The sequence below is a fragment of the Zootoca vivipara genome, chromosome 5, assembly GCF_963506605.1.
Source record: "Zootoca vivipara chromosome 5, rZooViv1.1, whole genome shotgun sequence".
NCBI lineage: Eukaryota > Metazoa > Chordata > Lepidosauria > Squamata > Lacertidae > Zootoca > Zootoca vivipara.
This window is the reverse complement of record NC_083280.1, coordinates 71791084-71810667: the sequence shown is the minus strand read 5'-3', so window position 1 is coordinate 71810667 and position 19584 is coordinate 71791084. Positions and strand designations below refer to the sequence as shown.

At 41.6% G+C, this 19584-nt stretch overlaps 1 protein-coding gene across 1 annotated transcript; it reads left to right on the top strand.

Annotated features, from left to right (window-relative positions):
• Positions 1–5641: 5641 nt before the first annotated feature.
• SRGN (serglycin) lies at positions 5642–18245 on the top strand. Its single transcript, XM_035138432.2, has 3 exons — positions 5642–5798; positions 14090–14237; positions 16500–18245. Exons 1-3 carry the CDS (start codon positions 5708–5710, stop codon positions 16702–16704), a joined length of 444 nt encoding a protein of 147 aa, XP_034994323.2. The 5' UTR covers positions 5642–5707; the 3' UTR covers positions 16705–18245.
• Positions 18246–19584: the final 1339 nt, after the last annotated feature.

Here is a 19584-nt window from a genome sequence, read left to right as displayed (position 1 = left end):
TCTAATAATGGCTCAGTCTGGCTTTGAGCCCTCACCCCACCCTACGGAAAGAATGTTCCAATTCGTCTTATCAGCTATCTGGCAAGAAGTTTGTGCAGATCATTTGATTTGCTGCAGAAAGAATGACTGAAATTACTATGTGCTTCTGATGCTCTCTAAAAAGCTAAAAGTACCTGTGAGGGGACAAATGGCTTTATACACCACTTTGAGGTCCCCCCCCCTACAATCAAGCAGTATATAAATTTTATGAAATAAATAAATGCAACCAAAGATGGGTATTGTCAGACTTAATTAACAGTTTCCCTGCACAATAATTGGATTCCCCACCCCCGCAAGCAACATTAGTACTGCATTCTGTTTTCCCAGTGTTTCCTTACCTGATAATTTCCCCGTCTTATGTGATCTTTTACACAATGTAAACACTTTTATATATGTTGTGCGATCTAGTGCATGTCTAATGCTCATTTCTGTTTTAATTGCTTCCAGAAAAAACTCCATTGGCAACCCCGATAACCCCAGAAAATTGTGGGATGGAATTGGGGGCCGTATCCTGGTTTTCTGTTCTTTCCCACTGTTTTTGTTGGTGAATAATGGGGAAACAAACCATAGGTAGATGTGCTTAAAGGGTGGGGAGTGGTGTATGTTGACGTCACACCATGTCCACCAGTGTGAATGAAATTTAGTGTCATATATAATTTAGTGACATGGTCATATATCCATCAAAAAGCCACAGTTCCATAATGCGTCAGGAACATTTGAAAGCGGGACAGATGTGCTGGCATTACAACTGTGCTGGCTCTCACCCTCAGACACAGTACTTGGACTCTCAGCTCAGGAAACCAGAGAGCTTTATTCAAGAAATCAGTATATGGTATAAGCATTAGTTCAAAGTACAGGACACATGATTCACAAGTCTATAAGCGTCTAAGATTCATGGCTAGGCAGCAGCTAAGATATTATCCCAACATTTGACACGTTCCTCCTGCTCAACTTTTGAAGTGGGGCAGGACCAGTAATTTGCATCGTTCTTGTCCCAGGCAAAAAAGAATACACTTGCAAGCATGCACTCCTGTGGGTGTGCTGGGTCTGTTCACACCAAAACAATCATTGGCACGTCCTTGACAATGGGGCCTGAGTTGGTTTCTCCAACTCAACTTCTGCCTCTGATTCAGCTGGCCCTATTCATTGGCCCCCCTTCATGGATCAATGCCTTGTCGTGGCGAAGGGGCTTGAATAACTCAGAGAAGCTATGAGCTATGCCATGCAGGGCCACCCAAGATGGACAGGTCATAGTGGAGAGTTTTGACTAAACGTGATCCACCTGGAGAAGGAACTGGCAAGCCACTCCAGTATCCCTGCCAAGAAAACTCCATGGACAAAGACAACAGGCATATAAAAGTTATGACGCTGGAAGATGAGCCCCTCAGGTCGGAAGGCGTCCAACATGCTACTGAGGAAGAGCGGAGGACAAGTACAAGTAGATTCAGAGCTGATGAAGCGGCTGGGCCAAAGCCGAAAGGACGCTCAGTTGCGGATATGCCTGGAAGCGAAAGGAAAGTCCGATGCTGTAAAGAAAAATATTGCATAGGAACCTGGAATGTAAGAACCATGAATAGAGGTAAGCTGGATGTGGTCAAAAATGAGATGACAAGAATAAATATCGACATCCTGGGCATCAGTGAACTAAAATGGAAGGGAATGGGTGAATTCAGTTCGGGTGACTATCATATCTACTACTGTGGGCAAGAATCCTGTAGAAGAAATGGAGTGGCCCTCATAGTCAACAAAAGAGTGGCAAAAGCTGTAATGGGATGCAATCTCAAAAATGACAGAATGATCTCGATACGAATCCAAGGCAGACCTTTTAACATCACAGTAATCCAAGTTTATGCACCAACTACCGGTGCTGAAGAAAGTGAAATTGACCAATTCTATGAAAACCTACAACACCTTCTAGAAATGACACCAAAGAAGGATGTTCTTCTCATTACAGGGGACTGGAATGCTAAAGTAGGGAATCAAGAGATAAAAGGAACAACTGGCAAGTTTGGCCTTGGAGTTCAAAATGAAGCAGGGCAAAGGCTAATAGAGTTCTGTCAAGAGAACAAGCTGGTCATCACAAACACTCTCTTCCAACAACACAAGAGACGACTCTACACATGGATATCACCAAATGGGCAGCATCGAAATCAGATTGATTATATTCTCTGCAGCCAAAGATGGAGAAGCTCTATACAGTCAGCAAAAACAAGACCTGGAGCTGACTGTAACTCAGATCATCAGCTTCTTATAGCAAAATTCCAGCTTAAACTGAAGAAAGTAGGAAAAACCACTGGGCCAGTAAGATACAATCTGAATCAAATCCCTTATGAATACACAGTGGAAGTGAGGAACAGGTTTAAGGATTTAGATTTGGTGGACAGAGTGCCTGAAGAACTATGGATGGAGGCTCGTAACATTATACAGGAGGCAGCAACGAAAACCATCCCAAGGAAAAGGAAATGCAAGAAGGCAAAATGGCTGTCCAACGAGGCCTTACGAATAGCGGAGGAGAGGAGGCAAGCAAAATGCAAGGGAGATAGGGAAAGATACAGGAAACTGAATGCAGATTTCCAAAAAACAGCAAGGAGAGATAAGAGGGTCTTCTTAAATGAGCAATGCAAAGAAATAGAGGAAAACAATAGAATGGGGAAAACCAGAGATCTGTTCAAGAAAATTGGAGATATGAAAGGAACATTTCGTACAAAGATTACCATAATCAAGGACAAAAGTGGTAAGGACCTAACGGAAGCAGAAGACATCAAGAAGAGGTGGCAAGAATACACAGAGGAATTATACCAGAAAGATATGGAGGTCTCGTACACCCCAGGTAGTGTGGTTGCTGACCTTGAGCCAGACATCTTGGAGAGTGAAGTCAAATGGGCCTTAGAAAGCACTGCTAATAACAAAGCCAGTGGAAGTGATGATATTCCAGCTGAACTGTTTAAAATTTTAAAAGATGATGCTGTTAAGGTGCTACACCCAATATGCCAGCAAGTTTGGAAAACTCAGCAATGGCCAGAGGATTGGAGAAGATCAGTCTACATCCCAATTCCAAAGAAGGGCAGTGCCAAAGAATGCTCCAACTACCGCACAATTGCGCTCATTTCACACGCTAGCAAGGTTATGCTTAAAATTCTACAAGGCAGGCTTAGGCAGTATGTGGACCGAGAACTCCCAGAAGTGCAAGCTGGATTTCGAAAGGGCAGAGGAACCAGAGACCAAATAGCAAACATGCGCTGGATTATGGAGAAAGCTAGAGAGTTCCAGAAAAACGTCTACTTCTGCTTCATTGACTATGCAAAAGCCTTTGACTGTGTCGACCACAGCAAACTATGGCAAGTTCTTAAAGAAATGGGAGTGCCTGATCACCTCATCTGTCTCCTGAGAAATCTCTATGTGGGACAAGAAGCTACAGTTAGAATTGGATATGGAACAACTGATTGGTTCAAAATTGGGAAAGGATTACGACAAGGTTGTATATTGTCTCCCTGCTTATTTAACTTATATGCAGAATTCATCATGCGAAAGGCTGGACTAGATGAATCCCAAGCAGGAATTAAGATTGCCGGAAGAAATATCAACAACCTCAGATATGCAGATGACACAACCTTGATGGCAGAAAGTGAGGAGGAATTAAAGAACCTTTTAATGAGGGTGAAAGAGGAGAGCGCAAAATATGGTCTGAAGCTGAACATCAAAAAAACCAAGATCATGGCCACTGGTCCCATCACCTCCTGGCAAATAGAAGGGGAAGAAATGGAGGCAGTGAGAGATTTTACTTTCTTGGGCTCCTTGATCACTGCAGATGGTGACAGCAGTCACGAAATTAAAAGACGCCTTCTTCTTGGGAGAAAAGCAATGACAAACCTAGACAGCATCTTAAAAAGCAGAGACATCACCTTGCCGACAAAGGTCCGTATAGTTAAAGCTATGGTTTTCCCAGTAGTGATGTATGGAAGTGAGAGCTGGACCATAAAGAAGGCTGATCGCCGAAGAATTGATGCTTTTGAATTATGGTGCTGGAGGAGACTCTTGAGAGTCCCATGGACTGCTAGAAGATCAAACCTATCAATTCTTAAGGAAATCAGCCCTGAGTGCTCCCTGGAAGGACAGATCGTGAAGCTGAGGCTCCAATACTTTGGCCACCTCATGAGAAGAGAAGAATCCTTGGAAAAGACCCTGATGTTGGGAAAGATTGAGGGCACTAGGAGAAGGGGACGACAGAGGACGAGATGGTTGGACAGTGTTCTCGAAGCTATGAACATGAGTTTGACCAAACTACGGGAGGCAGTGCAAGACAGGAGTGCCTGGCGTGCTATGGTCCATGGGGTCACGAAGAGTCGGACACGACTAAACGACTAAACAACAACAACATTCATTGGCCAGCAGCCTCCTTGGTTACCATGGGAACTTCACTCTCAAGGGGTTGGGTAAGGATGACTTAGACAGCTTCAACTCCCCATCTCTGATGTCCAGCAACAAATGGGTCAATGAATGATCTCACTGCTTGGCCTCTTCCCCATCTCTGAACTCTGTATCCTTCTCCTTCTCTGCTACATCCTGCCCCAGTTAATGCCACAGGACCCATGACACTGCCCCATGGACAGTGCAGTAAATAGTGCAATACTGCAGTGTTTCTCAACCAGTGTGCCTCCAGATGTTTTGGGACTACAACTCCCATCATCCCTAGCTAGCAAGACCAGTGGTCAGGAATGATGGGAGTTGTAGTCCCAAAACATCTGGAGGCACACTGGTTGAGAAACACTGGAATACTGTATACCGGCATGTCTGTTCAGAAGCAGGCTCTATTGTCTTTAATGGGACCTACTCTCAGGTAAGTGTTTACTGGGTTTCAGATTAAATTACTGAAAAGACACACTCTCCCCTGTGAAGGAAACCAACCCTAGGGACTTTTAGTAAGAAATAACTACTGCTCAGAAAAAAAAGAGAGAAGCATTTTAAAATCTTTCTTTCTTTCTTTAAACCACCCATCATCTGAAACTCTTGTGGCCGTTTACAATATTTAAAACAAGCAACAAGATACTAATACAGTATTTAGTATTATTTAATATAGCTATATTATACTATAGTTATGGTATATAGTCATTTAAAACAATATTATTTGGTATTATTTAAATATAATACTATAGTTATTATATATGGTCATTATTTTAAAAAGCATTTGGATTGGTATAAAACTAGTCGGTAGATACCCTTATCATTATAAAACCGCACCCTTAACTACTCTATATTGTATTGACTTGCTGTGTGCATAGATTCCAAAAATTAATTTTTATAGTCTGCAATCCTTAATGCTAAAAAAAAACCCTGTAAGTTTTCTTAGAATGAAGCCTGCAATCCTATTACTTTGGAGTAACTCCCACTGAATTTGGTGGGACTTACTTCTGGGTAGCCATGCACTGGATTGCGCTGTAACCTGTCAGTCTTGTTTGAGCAACATCCTTCTTGTGCTGAGTGGTTTGAGAACTGTAGAATTAGGGCTCCAGGTTTTGATGTTAGATGCGTCACTTTTCTGTGCTCAGGAAGTTGTGACGCAAGTCATGGGTTGGGTTTGAGGTTTTGGAAACCTTTTGTAAAGGCAAATCACTCTCTTTGCCCTGTTGCATTTGCAAAGTAGCAGTGACAGTTGGAGGAGTACGGAGGCATGCAGGCCAAAATGCAGGTGCTTGTCAGACATAACGGGAGGATTTTCATGGCGCTTTGTGTAATCCTCTTTATGGGATGCACAGTACAAGGTAAAACCGCAAGTAGTTGTTTTTTCTTTTTTCTTTTTCTGTAATCTTCTTGTTCTGCCTGATATAGGAAAAACAAGGCTAGTTAGTTGTGCAGTCCTATACCTGTCTACTCGGAAACAAGTCCTACTGAATTCAATGGGACTTAACTCCCAAGTAACTGTGTAGAGGATTGCCATCTAAAACAGAGCTGCTCCATGTCCTTCTCATGTGGATTTTAAGATTATCGTTATATACAACACCAGTCATGTGTTACTCCAACCCCATGTATGAATGTGGAGGTAGCCTTGCTACAGCAGAGCAATCTCTTTGGATGGGTGGCTACCTTTATGTGTTGCTTTTATTCTTTTGAAAAAGGAGAGGTGGCTGCTCCTGCTCCACAAACACAGGAGTAAACTGCCTCTAAAGACTTAAATTAGAAAGGGGAGGGGGAAGGGAAATAAAAGTGACCTTAAAGAAGGCTCACTGAGTTACTGGGCTTTGCTGAAAAAAAGGAGAAGGTTGTCTTCCTAATGCTCAATACTTCTTGTTTTGCTTTCAGTAGGCATGATGTGCTCTCCTATGTGTGAATAGTGCAGTTGGGGAGCACATATATATGGGGAGGGGGGAATATGGTTACTGAATGACATTGGTATGGTCTGTGGGGGGAAGTGTCATAGCTGCCAAGTTTTCACTTTTCTCGCGAGGAAGCCTATTCAGCATAAGGGAAAATCCCTGTAAAAAAGGGATAACTTGGCATCTATGGGAAGTGTGTCACTTGTTTCCAGTGATATCACAGACGCTAAAAGGTTCAACCATCCTCTACCCAGCACCTTACAGTTGCAACAGCTATATGAGCTGTGTGCCTATGTGCATGAGTCAGTGAAGGGAATTCCATTTTTCACGACAATATATTATGGTGCCTGGAAAATGCATTTGGCGTACTAGCTGGGAAAGTGTACTTGCACTTTTGTTATGCATCAGCTACTGTAGTCATTAGGAAAGTGGAACCTATTATAATTTGGCTATAAAGTAATTATAAGAAATACTTTCAACATCAACAAGTTCCAGTGTCTATAAAGGTAGCAGAATAAGACACATATATTTGGAAATAAGTTTCATAAGTAAGGCTTAATAGTTTCCACCCTTACTTTAAAATGCTATTTGTATAATTTTCAAATGATTGATAGTACAGTCATACCTTGGTAGTCGAACGCCTTAGTTGTCAAACAAATCGGCTCCCGAACTTCGCAAACCCGGAAGTGAGTGTTCCGGTCTGCGAACATTTTTGGGAAGCCGAATGTCCGACGCGGCCTCCAACTGGCTGCAGGAAGCTCCTGCAGTCAATCGAAAGCCATGCCTTGGTTTTCGAACAGTTTCTGGAGTCGAACGGAATAAATTTGAGAACCAAGGTACGACTGTAATTTAAAACAATGTTTCCCAGGCTGTGGGTTGTGAGGCCTGTGAGTGGGCTTTAGAATCCTAAACGAGTATGATGAATGCCACTGACAACTTGTAACCGAACCTCTTACAACTAGCAACCAATCATGGGAAAGCCTCAAGTCTTACATTTGAACACTTGGGAAATGTTCTCTACTGGTTGGCAGCAGATGTGGTGACAGTTCACCACAAAGTGGTCATACATGGAGTTTTTTTGAGTGACTATTACAGTTCCCCTCTGATGTGCAGGAAGATCCCCCCAATTAGGTGATATTGCAGTTAAAATACAAGAAACTGACAGTTGCCAAATACCTAAGACCCAAAATTCGTGTGACAGTAAATTGATGAGTCACCATACCAAGTACGTTTGGACTTAAGGGTTTAAAATTTGCTGTATTTGGTAAGCTATAGAAAATTATAATTAAAAATGATATCTTACTACTTTATAAATTGAATATTACCTTAGGTGTGCTTCACCTATGTTCTCTATATTATAATAACCAAAAATGCACCAGGGAACCCAATTCGATGCAGGTGTATTCAGAAAAAAGTCCCTCTGAGTTTAATGGGGCTTACTCTCAACCCTAAGGCTGCAATCATAAAGGGACTTAACCCAAGCCAACTTATTAAGGATTAAACTGTCAGTTTCACATACTCATTTTTTATGTCCTCTGAGCAGTTTCTGGTAACCTATTGTTATATAGTTAGGGTGGAATCCAACCCTGTGTTTGGTCCATCAGCACAATAATTTCTGCTTGTGTAATGGAATGTTCTCCCTTCTGATCCCCATGTACCCGCTAAAATCTGTTCTAGGGGTCCCACTAACCACCTGCACCAGTTTTGGGGTGCGTCATTGGGAGGAACAAGAGAAGGGGAAATTCTATTGTAGAAATGGAAAGTTTGCGCTGACAGGATGCGTTAGTATACTACCCTCGGCTGGAAAATGTAGACACTGTTTTTCTCTCAGTCGATTTCTAGGTGCCTTGTTGATTTTGTTTGATTGGTGTGTGGTTTGAAAGAAAAAAACCAAGCTATTTGAAAAGGCATTCAGCTTCCCCTTTTAGGGCTTCAAGGTTGTCTTCTGGTACAAGAGGAAATTTGTGTAAGTGTGAAGAAATTGAGGGCTCTGTACCTCAGGAGTTACCACACAGGATACACGAACAGCTAAAAACAAATGCAGTTCACAGCCCAACGACCTGGATGTATTTATCCTCCCCCACACCATACATTTAAAGCACATGGCCTCCCCCAAAGATCCCTGGGAACTGTAGTTTGTTCAGGGTGCTGGGAATTGTAGAAATCCCTAAGGGTGGATCCCTCACGAATGACTGACTGAGGACTGAGCATGCTCTGTAGGCACAGAACACTGCTGAATTTTGGCAGGGAGAGGAAATGGAAATGGTGCAGAATGGAATAGAACATTGCAAAGTGTTCTGGAAGATGTCCTGAACAATGAGCACCTTACACTGCATCATTATGTTGACTTGTGAGACCTCTCATTTTCAAGTTTCCTTGGGATAATAACATAGTGCCACATGTCGAACTGTGGCTCATCTTTTGGCGTTTCACAGTAAGCATAGATGGCAATATGCCCTCTTCAAACCATTAAGCTCTCCATAGGAATGGCTAAATCTGTCAAATTCAGTTTATTCTCTGTTTCTCATTTTCCTCATCATGAATTCAATTCTCCACATTTCCACATCCGTTTGTGGGAGAAATTGTCCTACTGAAAATTCACCAGCATTTTAGTGTGAATTTCTCCTAATTGACACCATTGTGCATGCAATTTTGCATAATATACACCTTTTTGAAAAGCATTTCTCTCTATATACTATTGTACAATATTTTCATCAATATATACCTTTTAATGCCCACTTTACATGACTAAACGACTAAACAACAACAAACCCCAGTCCAGTGTATATGTCTTTTTTCTTTTTTCTTTTCAACACATTGCTTGATTGGAGAAACAATGGCAAAATTCAGGAAAGTGTGATCTTTGAAGGATGCCTGTGTTTTCAATTCATGTATTGTTTCAGAAAGGTTTAATAAGGTAGATTTGCCTTTAATGTGAATTTCTTCCACATTCCTAGCTCTGGCATCCAAAGAACTGATTTGGTTTACATAAGGGCACTAGCCCAGCGGATGTTTTGATTCCTCCCCTCCTTTTGAATGGCAGGCAGCATGCTATACACACATGTCACTTTTGTAACTCTCCTAGATTTAAAAACTGGCTGCTGTTTGAGCAAAAGAAGTGTGGAATCCCACTTGGGCTGATGAAAAACCATTTTCATGAGTTTTTTTTATCTTCTTGTTAAACTGTTGCCTATGGCACTTTTTTTTAAATAGCTCAAATAAAAGTGCTGTTTGAAACTACTATACACAGGCTAAAGAAAGCAATCCAAAAGTGTCAACAGGAAACAAGTTTCAATAGCTACCCCCCCCCCCAAATTCCTTAATAAAACCAGTCTGTGCTTTTCAGAAGATTAGGAAAATAACTTAGTGCAAATTTTAAGGCAAGTGTAACAGGAAAGACACTGCCATAACTTTTACTTAGGTTAAAAAGCAACAAAGGATGGACACAACTATAAAGCTTGCTATGTACCGGTAATCAGTTAATACTATTAAAGAACAGGATGAAAGTTTAATTCCACAAATTGAAATGCTTATTTCTGCTTCTTTGATCTTTGGGTTGGGGGGAGGCCTGCACTGGAATGTGGTTAAGCTAAAAAGGAAGGAGTTAAAAGTCAGAAAGTATCTAGGAAACATCTGCAGTAACTATTTATCACAAGTTGTAAATAGGCCTTTAGGAGGATTTAATCTATTATTATTGCCTTTATTCAAACCACTTTTCTATCCTTTGTATTAATATACCTGTTGACACTGGAAGATCTGAACAGAGAAAATATTTGGAAACAGAGACCAAGGCTGCCATGATTTCCCCCAACACAGCTGTCTGATGGGATTTGTAGTCTAAAACATCTGGATGGCACCAAGTTGTGGAAGTCTGGGCCAAAGGAATCACAGCTGTGGGGAGCTTATTTCCCCTTCTTGCCCAAGAGACCTCTGCGGCAACTGTCAATTAGGCCTTGTGGGTACAGATGTTAGGACGACAACCTGGTCTGTTCATGGGTCAGAGGACCCAGGGCTTTTTTCAACCAGTACTCACTATAACTCAGTTCCGGCACCTCTCAGATGGGCGCCAATGCCATTCTAAGAGAACAAGGGAGGTGTTCATGGTGAGTTCCAGCACCTCTTTGTCTAGAAAAATAGCACTGAGAGGTCCAACAGTTTAATCCTTTCTCTCTCAGAAATAATTTGTATTGTGACCAATAACTGCTGCTCTGCATCACTGCTGTAGAGCACAAGCTGTAACTCCTCAGTAAGTTGAGATCTACTGTATTAAAATGTAAGCCTTTGCAAGCCACAGGAGGGTTTACAATTAAGCAAATGGATAAAAATACATATCTGTGGATAACTATTACCAGATAAAAATATATAACAATAACACAATCCTTTAAAACACACACACACACACACACACACACACACACACACACACAAAATCCCTGAATAACAATTGCAGCAGCAACCACAATCAGATCGCCTCAAAATGCCCACTGAGGTAGATGCGCCTTTTCTTCAGCAGGGAGGAAATTCCACATGAGAAACTGCCACTGAAAAGGCCATTTTTGGGGCCTCCACACCATAGAATCATAGAATTAGAAGGAACCCCCAGGATCATCTAGTCCAGTGGTTCCCAACAGGTGGTCCAGGGACCCCCAGGGGTCCGCGAGCTATGCCAGAGGGGTCCGCAAGATGCTATTAGAATAAAAAATATATTAAATATATTTTGTATGATAACAGATTTTTTTGTTTTGGCCGCTTCCTGCATGAGCAGAGTCTAGCGCAAAACTAGAATTAGATAGAGGCAGTAGTTCTGCTGTATGCCGTTAGGTGGCGCTTTACAAACACCACTGTTTTGCAAATACAGGATGGGAGACACCTGGCTTGAGAGCAGTACATGTGAAAAGGATCTAGAAGTCTTGGTAGACCACAAACTTGACATGAGTCAACAGTGTGATGCAGCAGCTAAAAAAGCCAATGCAATTCTTTGCTGCATCAATAGGAGTATAGCATCTAGATCATAGCTAGTAATATTATCCCTTTATTCTGCTCTGGTCAGACCTCACCTGGAGTACTGTGTCCAGTTCTGGGCACCACAGTTCAAGAAGGATACTGACAAGCTGGAACGTGTCCAGAAGAGGGCAACCAAAATGGAAATGATGCCTTATGAGGAACGGCTTAGGGAGCTGGGTATGTTTAGGCTGGGGAAGAGAAGGTTAAGGGGTGATATGATAGCCATGTTCAAATATAGAAAAGGATGTCATATAGAGGAGGGAGAAAGGTTGTTTTCTGCTGCTCCAGAGAAGCGGACACGGAGCAATGGATTCAAACTACAAGAAAGAAGATTCCACCTCAACATTAAGAAGAACTTCCTGACAGTAAGAGCTGTTTGACAGTGGAATTTGCTGCCAAGGAGTGTGGTGGAATCTCCTTCTTTGGAGGTCTTTAAGCAGAGGCTTGACGGCCTGACGGCCATCTGTCAAGAATGCTTTGGTGGTGTTTCCTGCTTGGCAGGGGGTTGGACTGGATGGCCCTTGTGGTCTCTTCCAACTCTAGGATTCTATGATTCTAGGTAAAGAGGCAGCGCATGCATTCTACTAACGCTCACCTCCCCAAGATGCTTTGCGCGTGTCGGCTTCATTTGTGCGCTACTGCGCAGGTACCCTGTCTTCTCCATTCCCCTCCCTCCTCCCTGGCGTGCGCTGCCTCTTTGCAAAACAGTAGTGTTTGTAAACAAGAAACTTGGAGATAAGGCAATGAAAAAGATCCTTCCATTTGCAACCACATATCGGTGTGAGCAAGCATTTTCTTCCATGTGTTTCATGAAAAACAAATATAGGAATCGGCTCGACATGCGGTCGGATTTCAGAGTGAAAGTTTCAAGTTTGGAACCTAATATTTCAGAAATAATGGACTCAAAGGACAAATTTAACTCATCTCATTAAGAACTGAAAATTAAAACTAACTGTATACTGATGGAGTACTCTGTTGTAACTGTAAAAAACGTATAAATATAAAAAGACTCTTAATTTGGCTCTCACTTTTTAATTTTAGTATTAGGAATTAATGGGGGTCCTTGTCACAATAGCGGCTTGATGAGGGGTCCTCGATAAAATTTTGTTGGGAACCCCTGATCTAGTCCAACCCCCTGCAATGCAGGAATATGCAGCTGGCCCATATGGGGATCGTTGAACAACCATAGAGGACTTTCTCAATGTGGTTTGAGCCACCAGGAACTAGAGGTTACTGGACTTGTAAACAGTCAACAACTTTATAGTTCATATTTTATATACAGTCATCAATAACTTCTTTGGTGGCTGCTCCATTTAGACAGCTTGCCTGCACTGCTTGAAAGGGAGCGAAAAGAAGTGGTCTGGCTTTATTTCAGATTTAACCAGAATCAACAAGGTTACGTCTGCATGAAAAGAAGTGGAACGGCATCCCCACTCATTCTGTTTATTAGATAACCTCATGGGACTGCCTTTGATCATCCATGCTCAGACTCCTTCAAAGCCTTTTGAGTCATTTGTCTCCTTGTCAGTCCTTCTTTTGGATTTTCTTGATAGTCTTTGGCCAGACCTAGTAGGTGGAATGCTGCTAGAGATTTTGGTCACCATAAGCTCCTAGGCATCCAGATTTCCCTCTGGAGTGATGCAATTCCTTGAGCCTGCTCTGTACAGTCAAACCTCGGTTTCCGAACACCTCCATTTTGGAACATTTTGGCTTCCAAACACCGAAAACCCAAAAGTAAATGCTCCGGTTTTCAAATGTTTTTTGGAAGCTGAGTGTCTGATGCGGCTTCCGCTTCAGTGCAGCAGGCTCTTGCAGCCAATTGGACGCCATGCCTCGCTTTTCGAACATTTTGGAAGCCGAATGGGCTTCTGGAACTGATTACGTTCACCAACCGAAGTTTAACTGTATTCTGTATTCTGTATTCAGGCCCAGCTTACTAAGATTATTTTCAAACTGGTAAGTATGAGATTGTACCTGCCAATTCTAATATACTGAGGAAGAGGCTATGGAATTTTAAGGCTGATCTCTCTGTGTCTTCCATCAGCCACCAACTCTGCTTTGCTTACTCCCTAACCCGTAGCCTCCATATTTTTAAATGTTATTGTGCATATATGTTCAAAGGTGCCCATTTTAAAATGAAGCTACTGATGGTTTTCCCATGAAGTGATATTTGTGAGAAGCTACCCAGGTGGCGCTGTGGTTAAACCACTGAGCCTAGGGCTTGCTGATCAGAAGGTCGGCGGTTCGAATCCCTGTGACGGGGTGAGCTCCCGTTGCTTGGTCCCAGCTCCTGCCAACCTAGCAGTTCGAAAGCATGTCAAAATGCAAGTAGATAAATAGGAAGGTTTTTCCATGTGCTGCTCTGGTTTGCCAGAAGCAGCTTTGTCATGCTGGCCACATGACCTGGAAGCTATACGCCGGCTCCCTCGGCCAATAATGCGAGATGAGCGCGCAACCCCAGAGTCGGTCACGACTGGACCTAATGGTCAGGGGTCCCTTTACCTTTACCTTTTTACTCATCCAGAGTAGGTTGCTAACCTTCAGACCTTGGCAAAAGACAACCCTGTTGGAACTTGAATATTGAATTTTCTGTTCTGTTCTGTTTTCCATAACGTACAGTGATTGCATTAAATGTGAGGAGTCCGTATTAGTATTTAACGCAGGGTTATCTGTTGATATTTAATTGTTAAGGGTTATGAATACACCTGATTCTAACAAATGTACATTTTCACCAGGGGCTCCTGTTCAGTCCGGCCACTATGCGTGGGTCAGGTGCAGACCTGGTGCCGGTTCTGCAAATTGCATTGAAGAGCGAGGGCTACGCTTTGTGATTCCTGATGGAAGTGCTAATATGATCCTCCCTCCCATGGCTGATCCAATGCTGTAAGGAAAAAATAACTTTTGTCTTTAGTACTTATTATGAGTTTTCACTAAGCAATGTTTACTAAGCAGTGTTTACAGGATGATGATGCAAAACGCAATAGATTTTAGGCAGCTGTACTGATGCCATGAAATATTTTTCATTTAACCATTATACATCTGCATTCCCATTACCTGGATTCCAAAAAACCACAGGCAAATAGAATTGCTGCTCCTTTTTTTCTAGCAGGGTTCCTGTGCATTTTACAGCCACCTGACAGGTTACCCTCTGCTTTCTTTTCCAAGCTCCTATCACAGAGGTATGTGTGGAGCAGAAACCTATTCTTTGCTAATGAAACTCTGCAAAACACCAGCTATTTTAATTTTTTTTATATCCTGCCTTTCTCCCATTATAGAAGGAAAGGTGACTCACAACATGAACGAAAACAGATATAGCTAAAAATATACAATCAATATAAATATTTTAAGAAAATAAATAAAAACAAGTAGCCATATTAAGAAATAGCTATTTTAAAGCAAACACAAACACAAAAAGAATATTCAACACCCACCCTCAGAAGCCTAACTGCAGCCAGTTAATGGCCAAAGGTCTGTCTGAACATAAAACCCTTTGCCTACCAGTGAAAGGAAAGCAGAGAGGGTGGGTGCCAACCTAGCCACCCATGAAACGCAGTTCCACAATCTGGAAGCAGCCACTGAGAAAGCCCTCTCTTGTTTTCACCAAACGTACCTGTGAAGAGACTAAGAGAAATTCTTCCTGAATATCTCAAAGCCTGGGAAGGCTCATACAGGGAGATACTGTACAGCATATCTATTACTGTAGGGATGGGCAGGCATTAGACCTGTAGGATCTGCTTAATCTGCTTAATTTTAGAAGCCTGAGGTCAACTAAATAGAGGTGCAGCACAGTGTCTTGGATGTTATATGCAAGGAATAAAGGTTGCCTCTGGGTGCATGCTCAGCCTAGGACAAAAAACCCTAGTTTCCCCTAGCTTTGTTACAACAGCCCAACTTAGTATGGGGGGCGGGAGTTGCTTTTAGTTGTTGCTATGTTTGGACTACTGGAAGTCAAACTCTAGCTGAGATACTGCAAATCACCCAGCAATCTTTCAGTAGATCCTGATCTACATTCTGCTCACCCCTTATCTACGCAGTGGTGGGGCTGTATATGTAAACAATGAAGCAACCATGCCTCTCATTTATTACAGAAACCCTGTCAAGTTGCTTGGGATCTGCCCTTAAGATTTTAGCTCAAATCCTCCCAATATGATTCATCAATTCCATTTCACATTTGCTCCACTTTTCTATCAGAATCGCCAACACCTGGAGTCCACCTCTCAGTTTCTTGGAAGAATACGACTCTCATCAGCCATGGATGGTCCCTGATGTCTGGCTGTAAAAAAGCACTTAACCCTAGATACACAGCATCTATTTCTTTAAATTGGTTCAGTTCATTCCCAAGCTTAGTTCTGAGAATGAGGATTTCAAAGTTACATATATATGACCTCAATACAATCGGATATACAATACAGTATATCCGATTGTATTGAGGTCATATATATATATATATATATATATATATATATATATATATATATATATATATTGTTCATAAAACATGTACATGAATGTACAGTACAGGTACATGTCTGAAGCAGCACAGGAAGACAGGCCTGACTGACACCATTTTGACTCTCTCTCTGACCAGGTGTTCCTCTGCAAGGAAGAAGGGGGGTGGGGGGAACCTTCTCATTGTCTCAGGAATTAAAGTGATAATCCCTGGCATCCTGATACCTGAGTGCCAGACAAAAGGGTGTGATTAACTTGGCTGGGAAACAGGGAAATGTAAATATCTCTCTCTTTTGTTGATTAGGTTTTGGGGGCAGGGGGCAGGGTCCAGGATGCTCAGATTACTGCCACCAGACCTCCCCTTTCATGATGTACCTATGATGAATCTAGGGAGGGTGGTCTTGGGCTACACCCCTTCTGTGACATATGGGTGATGCTTCTGGGGGGTGGGCTGAAACCAATTTCAAATTTCTATTTAAGGGCAGGACACCTTTGTTTGGGGTTCCTTCATTGTTCTCCTGCGTGAGGGGAAGGACCCTGTTGCAACAGCGAAAATAAAGGCTTTGCTTCTCAAACTTCTCTGGTTGGCCTCTGTTATATTCTCCAACCAATGGATTACCCAATAAGGGAATAAGGGCAGATTTTTGCCTATATCACAAGGTTTAGAATAACTCTTTTTTTTTTGCTATTTTTCAGAATGAAGAAATTTCAAGACCACCCTGAACACTTTCTAGTTTCTGGAGATGAGTATGGATCAGGAAATGAAATTGAACAAGAATATGGGTCAGGCATCGAATTTGACACAGATGATGCCACTATTTCTGACCAGATTACACCTGATCCAAATCTGAAGTTTAAACTAAAAGATGAAGCTTTGTTTTTCCAAGATAACAGACTGTAATTTCTGTTATGGCAATTGCAATCTAATTTCTTGCATGCTTTTGTGTTTTATGATTAAGTGAAATGACACCCAGTCAAAAGTGTTATAAAAACTATCAAACAAACTATAAATGCCTTAATTTTTTAGTGCTTCTCTTTGGCATAAAATGTGCTGAAAGTGAGCTTTCTCTTTTTTTTCAAGATGTAAACTTGCCTTCCAAAATTTGGAATTTATTTTTAGTTGTCAGAAAATAGAATCTGAACATATCAGTCATTTGTTCAAATAGCACTTAAGTTAAGGGGAAATACCATTTTTAAAAAGCAGCAACTTTGGTCACATCCACAACATATGTTTAAAGCACATGACTATTCCCCAAAGAATATTGGGACCTGTAGTTTTGTGAAGAGTGTTGAGAATTGCTGCTCTGTGAGGGGTAAACTACAGTTACCAGGATTCTTTGGGAAGCCTTGTGCTCTAAATGTCTGGTATGAATGTGAAATGGAATTAGGTAATGTGAGGAATGTGAGGCAAATTTCTTCCAATGCCTCACTTCCTTTTACTTGGCTTTTGACTTAGGGGTGGCCCACTCTTTATAGCAACCCAAGGCAAGCCAGCAAGTGTGTGCCCCATAGTCCTTGTGTGATTCTCGACTATCTGGAGACATTCTACATTTAGCCATGGCGTTGGCCATGTAAGAAGCAGTGAAAGAACCCAGACATTTCCACTGCTTCGGGTTTGGTGCAAATCCTTTGAATTATACCATGCTACGGAGTTTCCTAGTCTGTATAACACTTTTCAAAAGTTTCATTAGTTTGCTGTTCTTTTAAAAAACTGGCATTCTGGATAGTGATGGAGAAATCTGTCAGTTTCTCATTCTTCCCATCTTAAATTTAGATCACCAAAATTCTGCATCAGTTTGCATTAAAAAAGGAAAAAAACACCTTTACAAAAAATTGTATGCATTTGTCCTAATGTGGTGTAAACGCTTCTCCTAACATACACATTTTTTGCAAGCAATTTCACCTAATATAATGCATTTTGTATGCTATTTTCACTAATAAAATGTATATATTTTGGGGTACACCTTCCCTGGATATACACATTTTAAACATATTTTCGAGTTGGAGAACTGTATTGAAACATTTGGAGAAATAGATAGGAAGTGAAGGATAGCTGTGTCTTTGCGTATTGTTTCAGGAAATACAAATTAGGTTGGTTCACATTCAAATGCAAACCAAACCAGATTTCTTCCCCATCCCTAATGCCAGACCACAAAATAGTTATACTTACGTTCTATCCCTTCTGGAATTTGTTATTTGCAATATGAGAAACTATACTGCTTTAATCACCCAAGTGTTCTTGTCCTGCTTCAGTTATATCATCATAATGTGGCCTTGTGTTTGCAAATCTGCACATCCTGAATCTTTTATTCATCTTAAAAGCAGCTACAGAACTTCTTTTATAGTATACTTTAAACTGCTTTCTAACTTTGCCCTGATACCTGCATTTATTCAACCATTATTCTATTAAAATCTACATGCAATGAAAGACTCTTTTATTTCTTCAGTAATAATCTAAATATTCTTGGTTTTACTGCCATAAATATGGTGCTAATGTTATCTAAGCTACAAGACTTGTGAAAATGTTAACGTATAAGACACAAGAAAATCCACAAGTTGGAGAATATACATATAAAATGCATATTTCATCAATGCTTTACATGGGAAAGGGGTAGGTTAGATTGTTAGATTATATGATATAATGTTCTCTGGACAGTGTTACCAGCCACCACTGCCCATTGCTCTGTTTACCATTTGCTCTGTTTACCATAGGTGTATGGAGAACCTGAAAGCTTGCACCCTGTTTTTTGATGTTCTGGTTGGCCTAATAAATATGGCTGCTGAAGAAGGGAAGAGTGATACTGGGTTAGTTTGAATATTTTTTGCTATCCAAGACCTCTCTAATCTGGTCTGCCTCCTCCTTCAATGGTAGTGGCAGAGAAGCACTAACACTTGTGCTAACCTAGAACTGTTCTAAGGAGCTGCAGCGTATACATACAATCTAGTGCCAATTTAGTGACTTGTGGGTTCCCCCTCCAGCCACTTGACTGTAGGTAGGGCAGTATATTTTGGAACCTTGTTGTGTTGCAGAAGTGCTGCCTGAGGTGAGACTTTCAGCCCGCATGACTCCCAGTATAAACACACTCTATCCCCACTTCCACCCATTCAGTAAATCCCCAGAACTGATGGCTTTTTACTGAAGAATAGGGATGCTCTCTGTACATGCAGCAGGAGGTATATACTCTTTTCCATATCATTGTAGTGTCATACCTTGGAAGTTGAACAGAATCCATTCCGGAAGTCCGTTTGACTTCCAAAATGTTTGGAAACCAAAGTGTGGCTTCTGATTGGCTGCAGGAAGCCGCGTCGAACATTTGGGTTCCAAATAACATTTGCAAACTGGAACAGTCACTTCCAGGTTTGCGACGTTCAGGAGCCAAAATGTCTGAGTAGCAAGGCATTCAGGATCCAAGGTATGACTGTACAGTGGTACCTTGGTTCTCGAACTTAATCCATTCTGGGAGTCCGTTTAACTCCCGAAACCGTTCGAAAACCAAGGCACGGCTTCCGATTGGCTGCAGGAGCTTCTTGCACTCAATCGGAAGCCGCGGAAGATGTTCGACTTCCAAAAAACGTAACACTTCCAGGTTTGCGGTGCTTGGGAGCCGATTTGTTCAGAAACCAAGCCATTTGAGTACCAAGGTACCACTGTACTTCTGAAGAAGTGTGCATGCACACGAAAGCTCATACCAAAATAAAAACTTAGTTGGTCTTTAAGGTGCTACTGAAGGAATTTTTTTATTTTACTGTACTAGGTTGTGAGCCATAAAATACAAGACGT

Bases quoted from the DNA above. Each gene is read 5' to 3' on its own strand.
- SRGN (XM_035138432.2), top strand. From the start codon at position 5,708: ATGCAGGCCAAAATGCAGGTGCTTGTCAGACATAACGGGAGGATTTTC. The intron at 5,799-14,089 runs GTAAAACCGCAA...CATTTTCACCAG, and splicing joins TATGGGATGCACAGTACAAG to GGGCTCCTGTTCAGTCCGGC. The intron at 14,238-16,499 runs GTAAGGAAAAAA...GCTATTTTTCAG, and splicing joins CCCATGGCTGATCCAATGCT to AATGAAGAAATTTCAAGACC.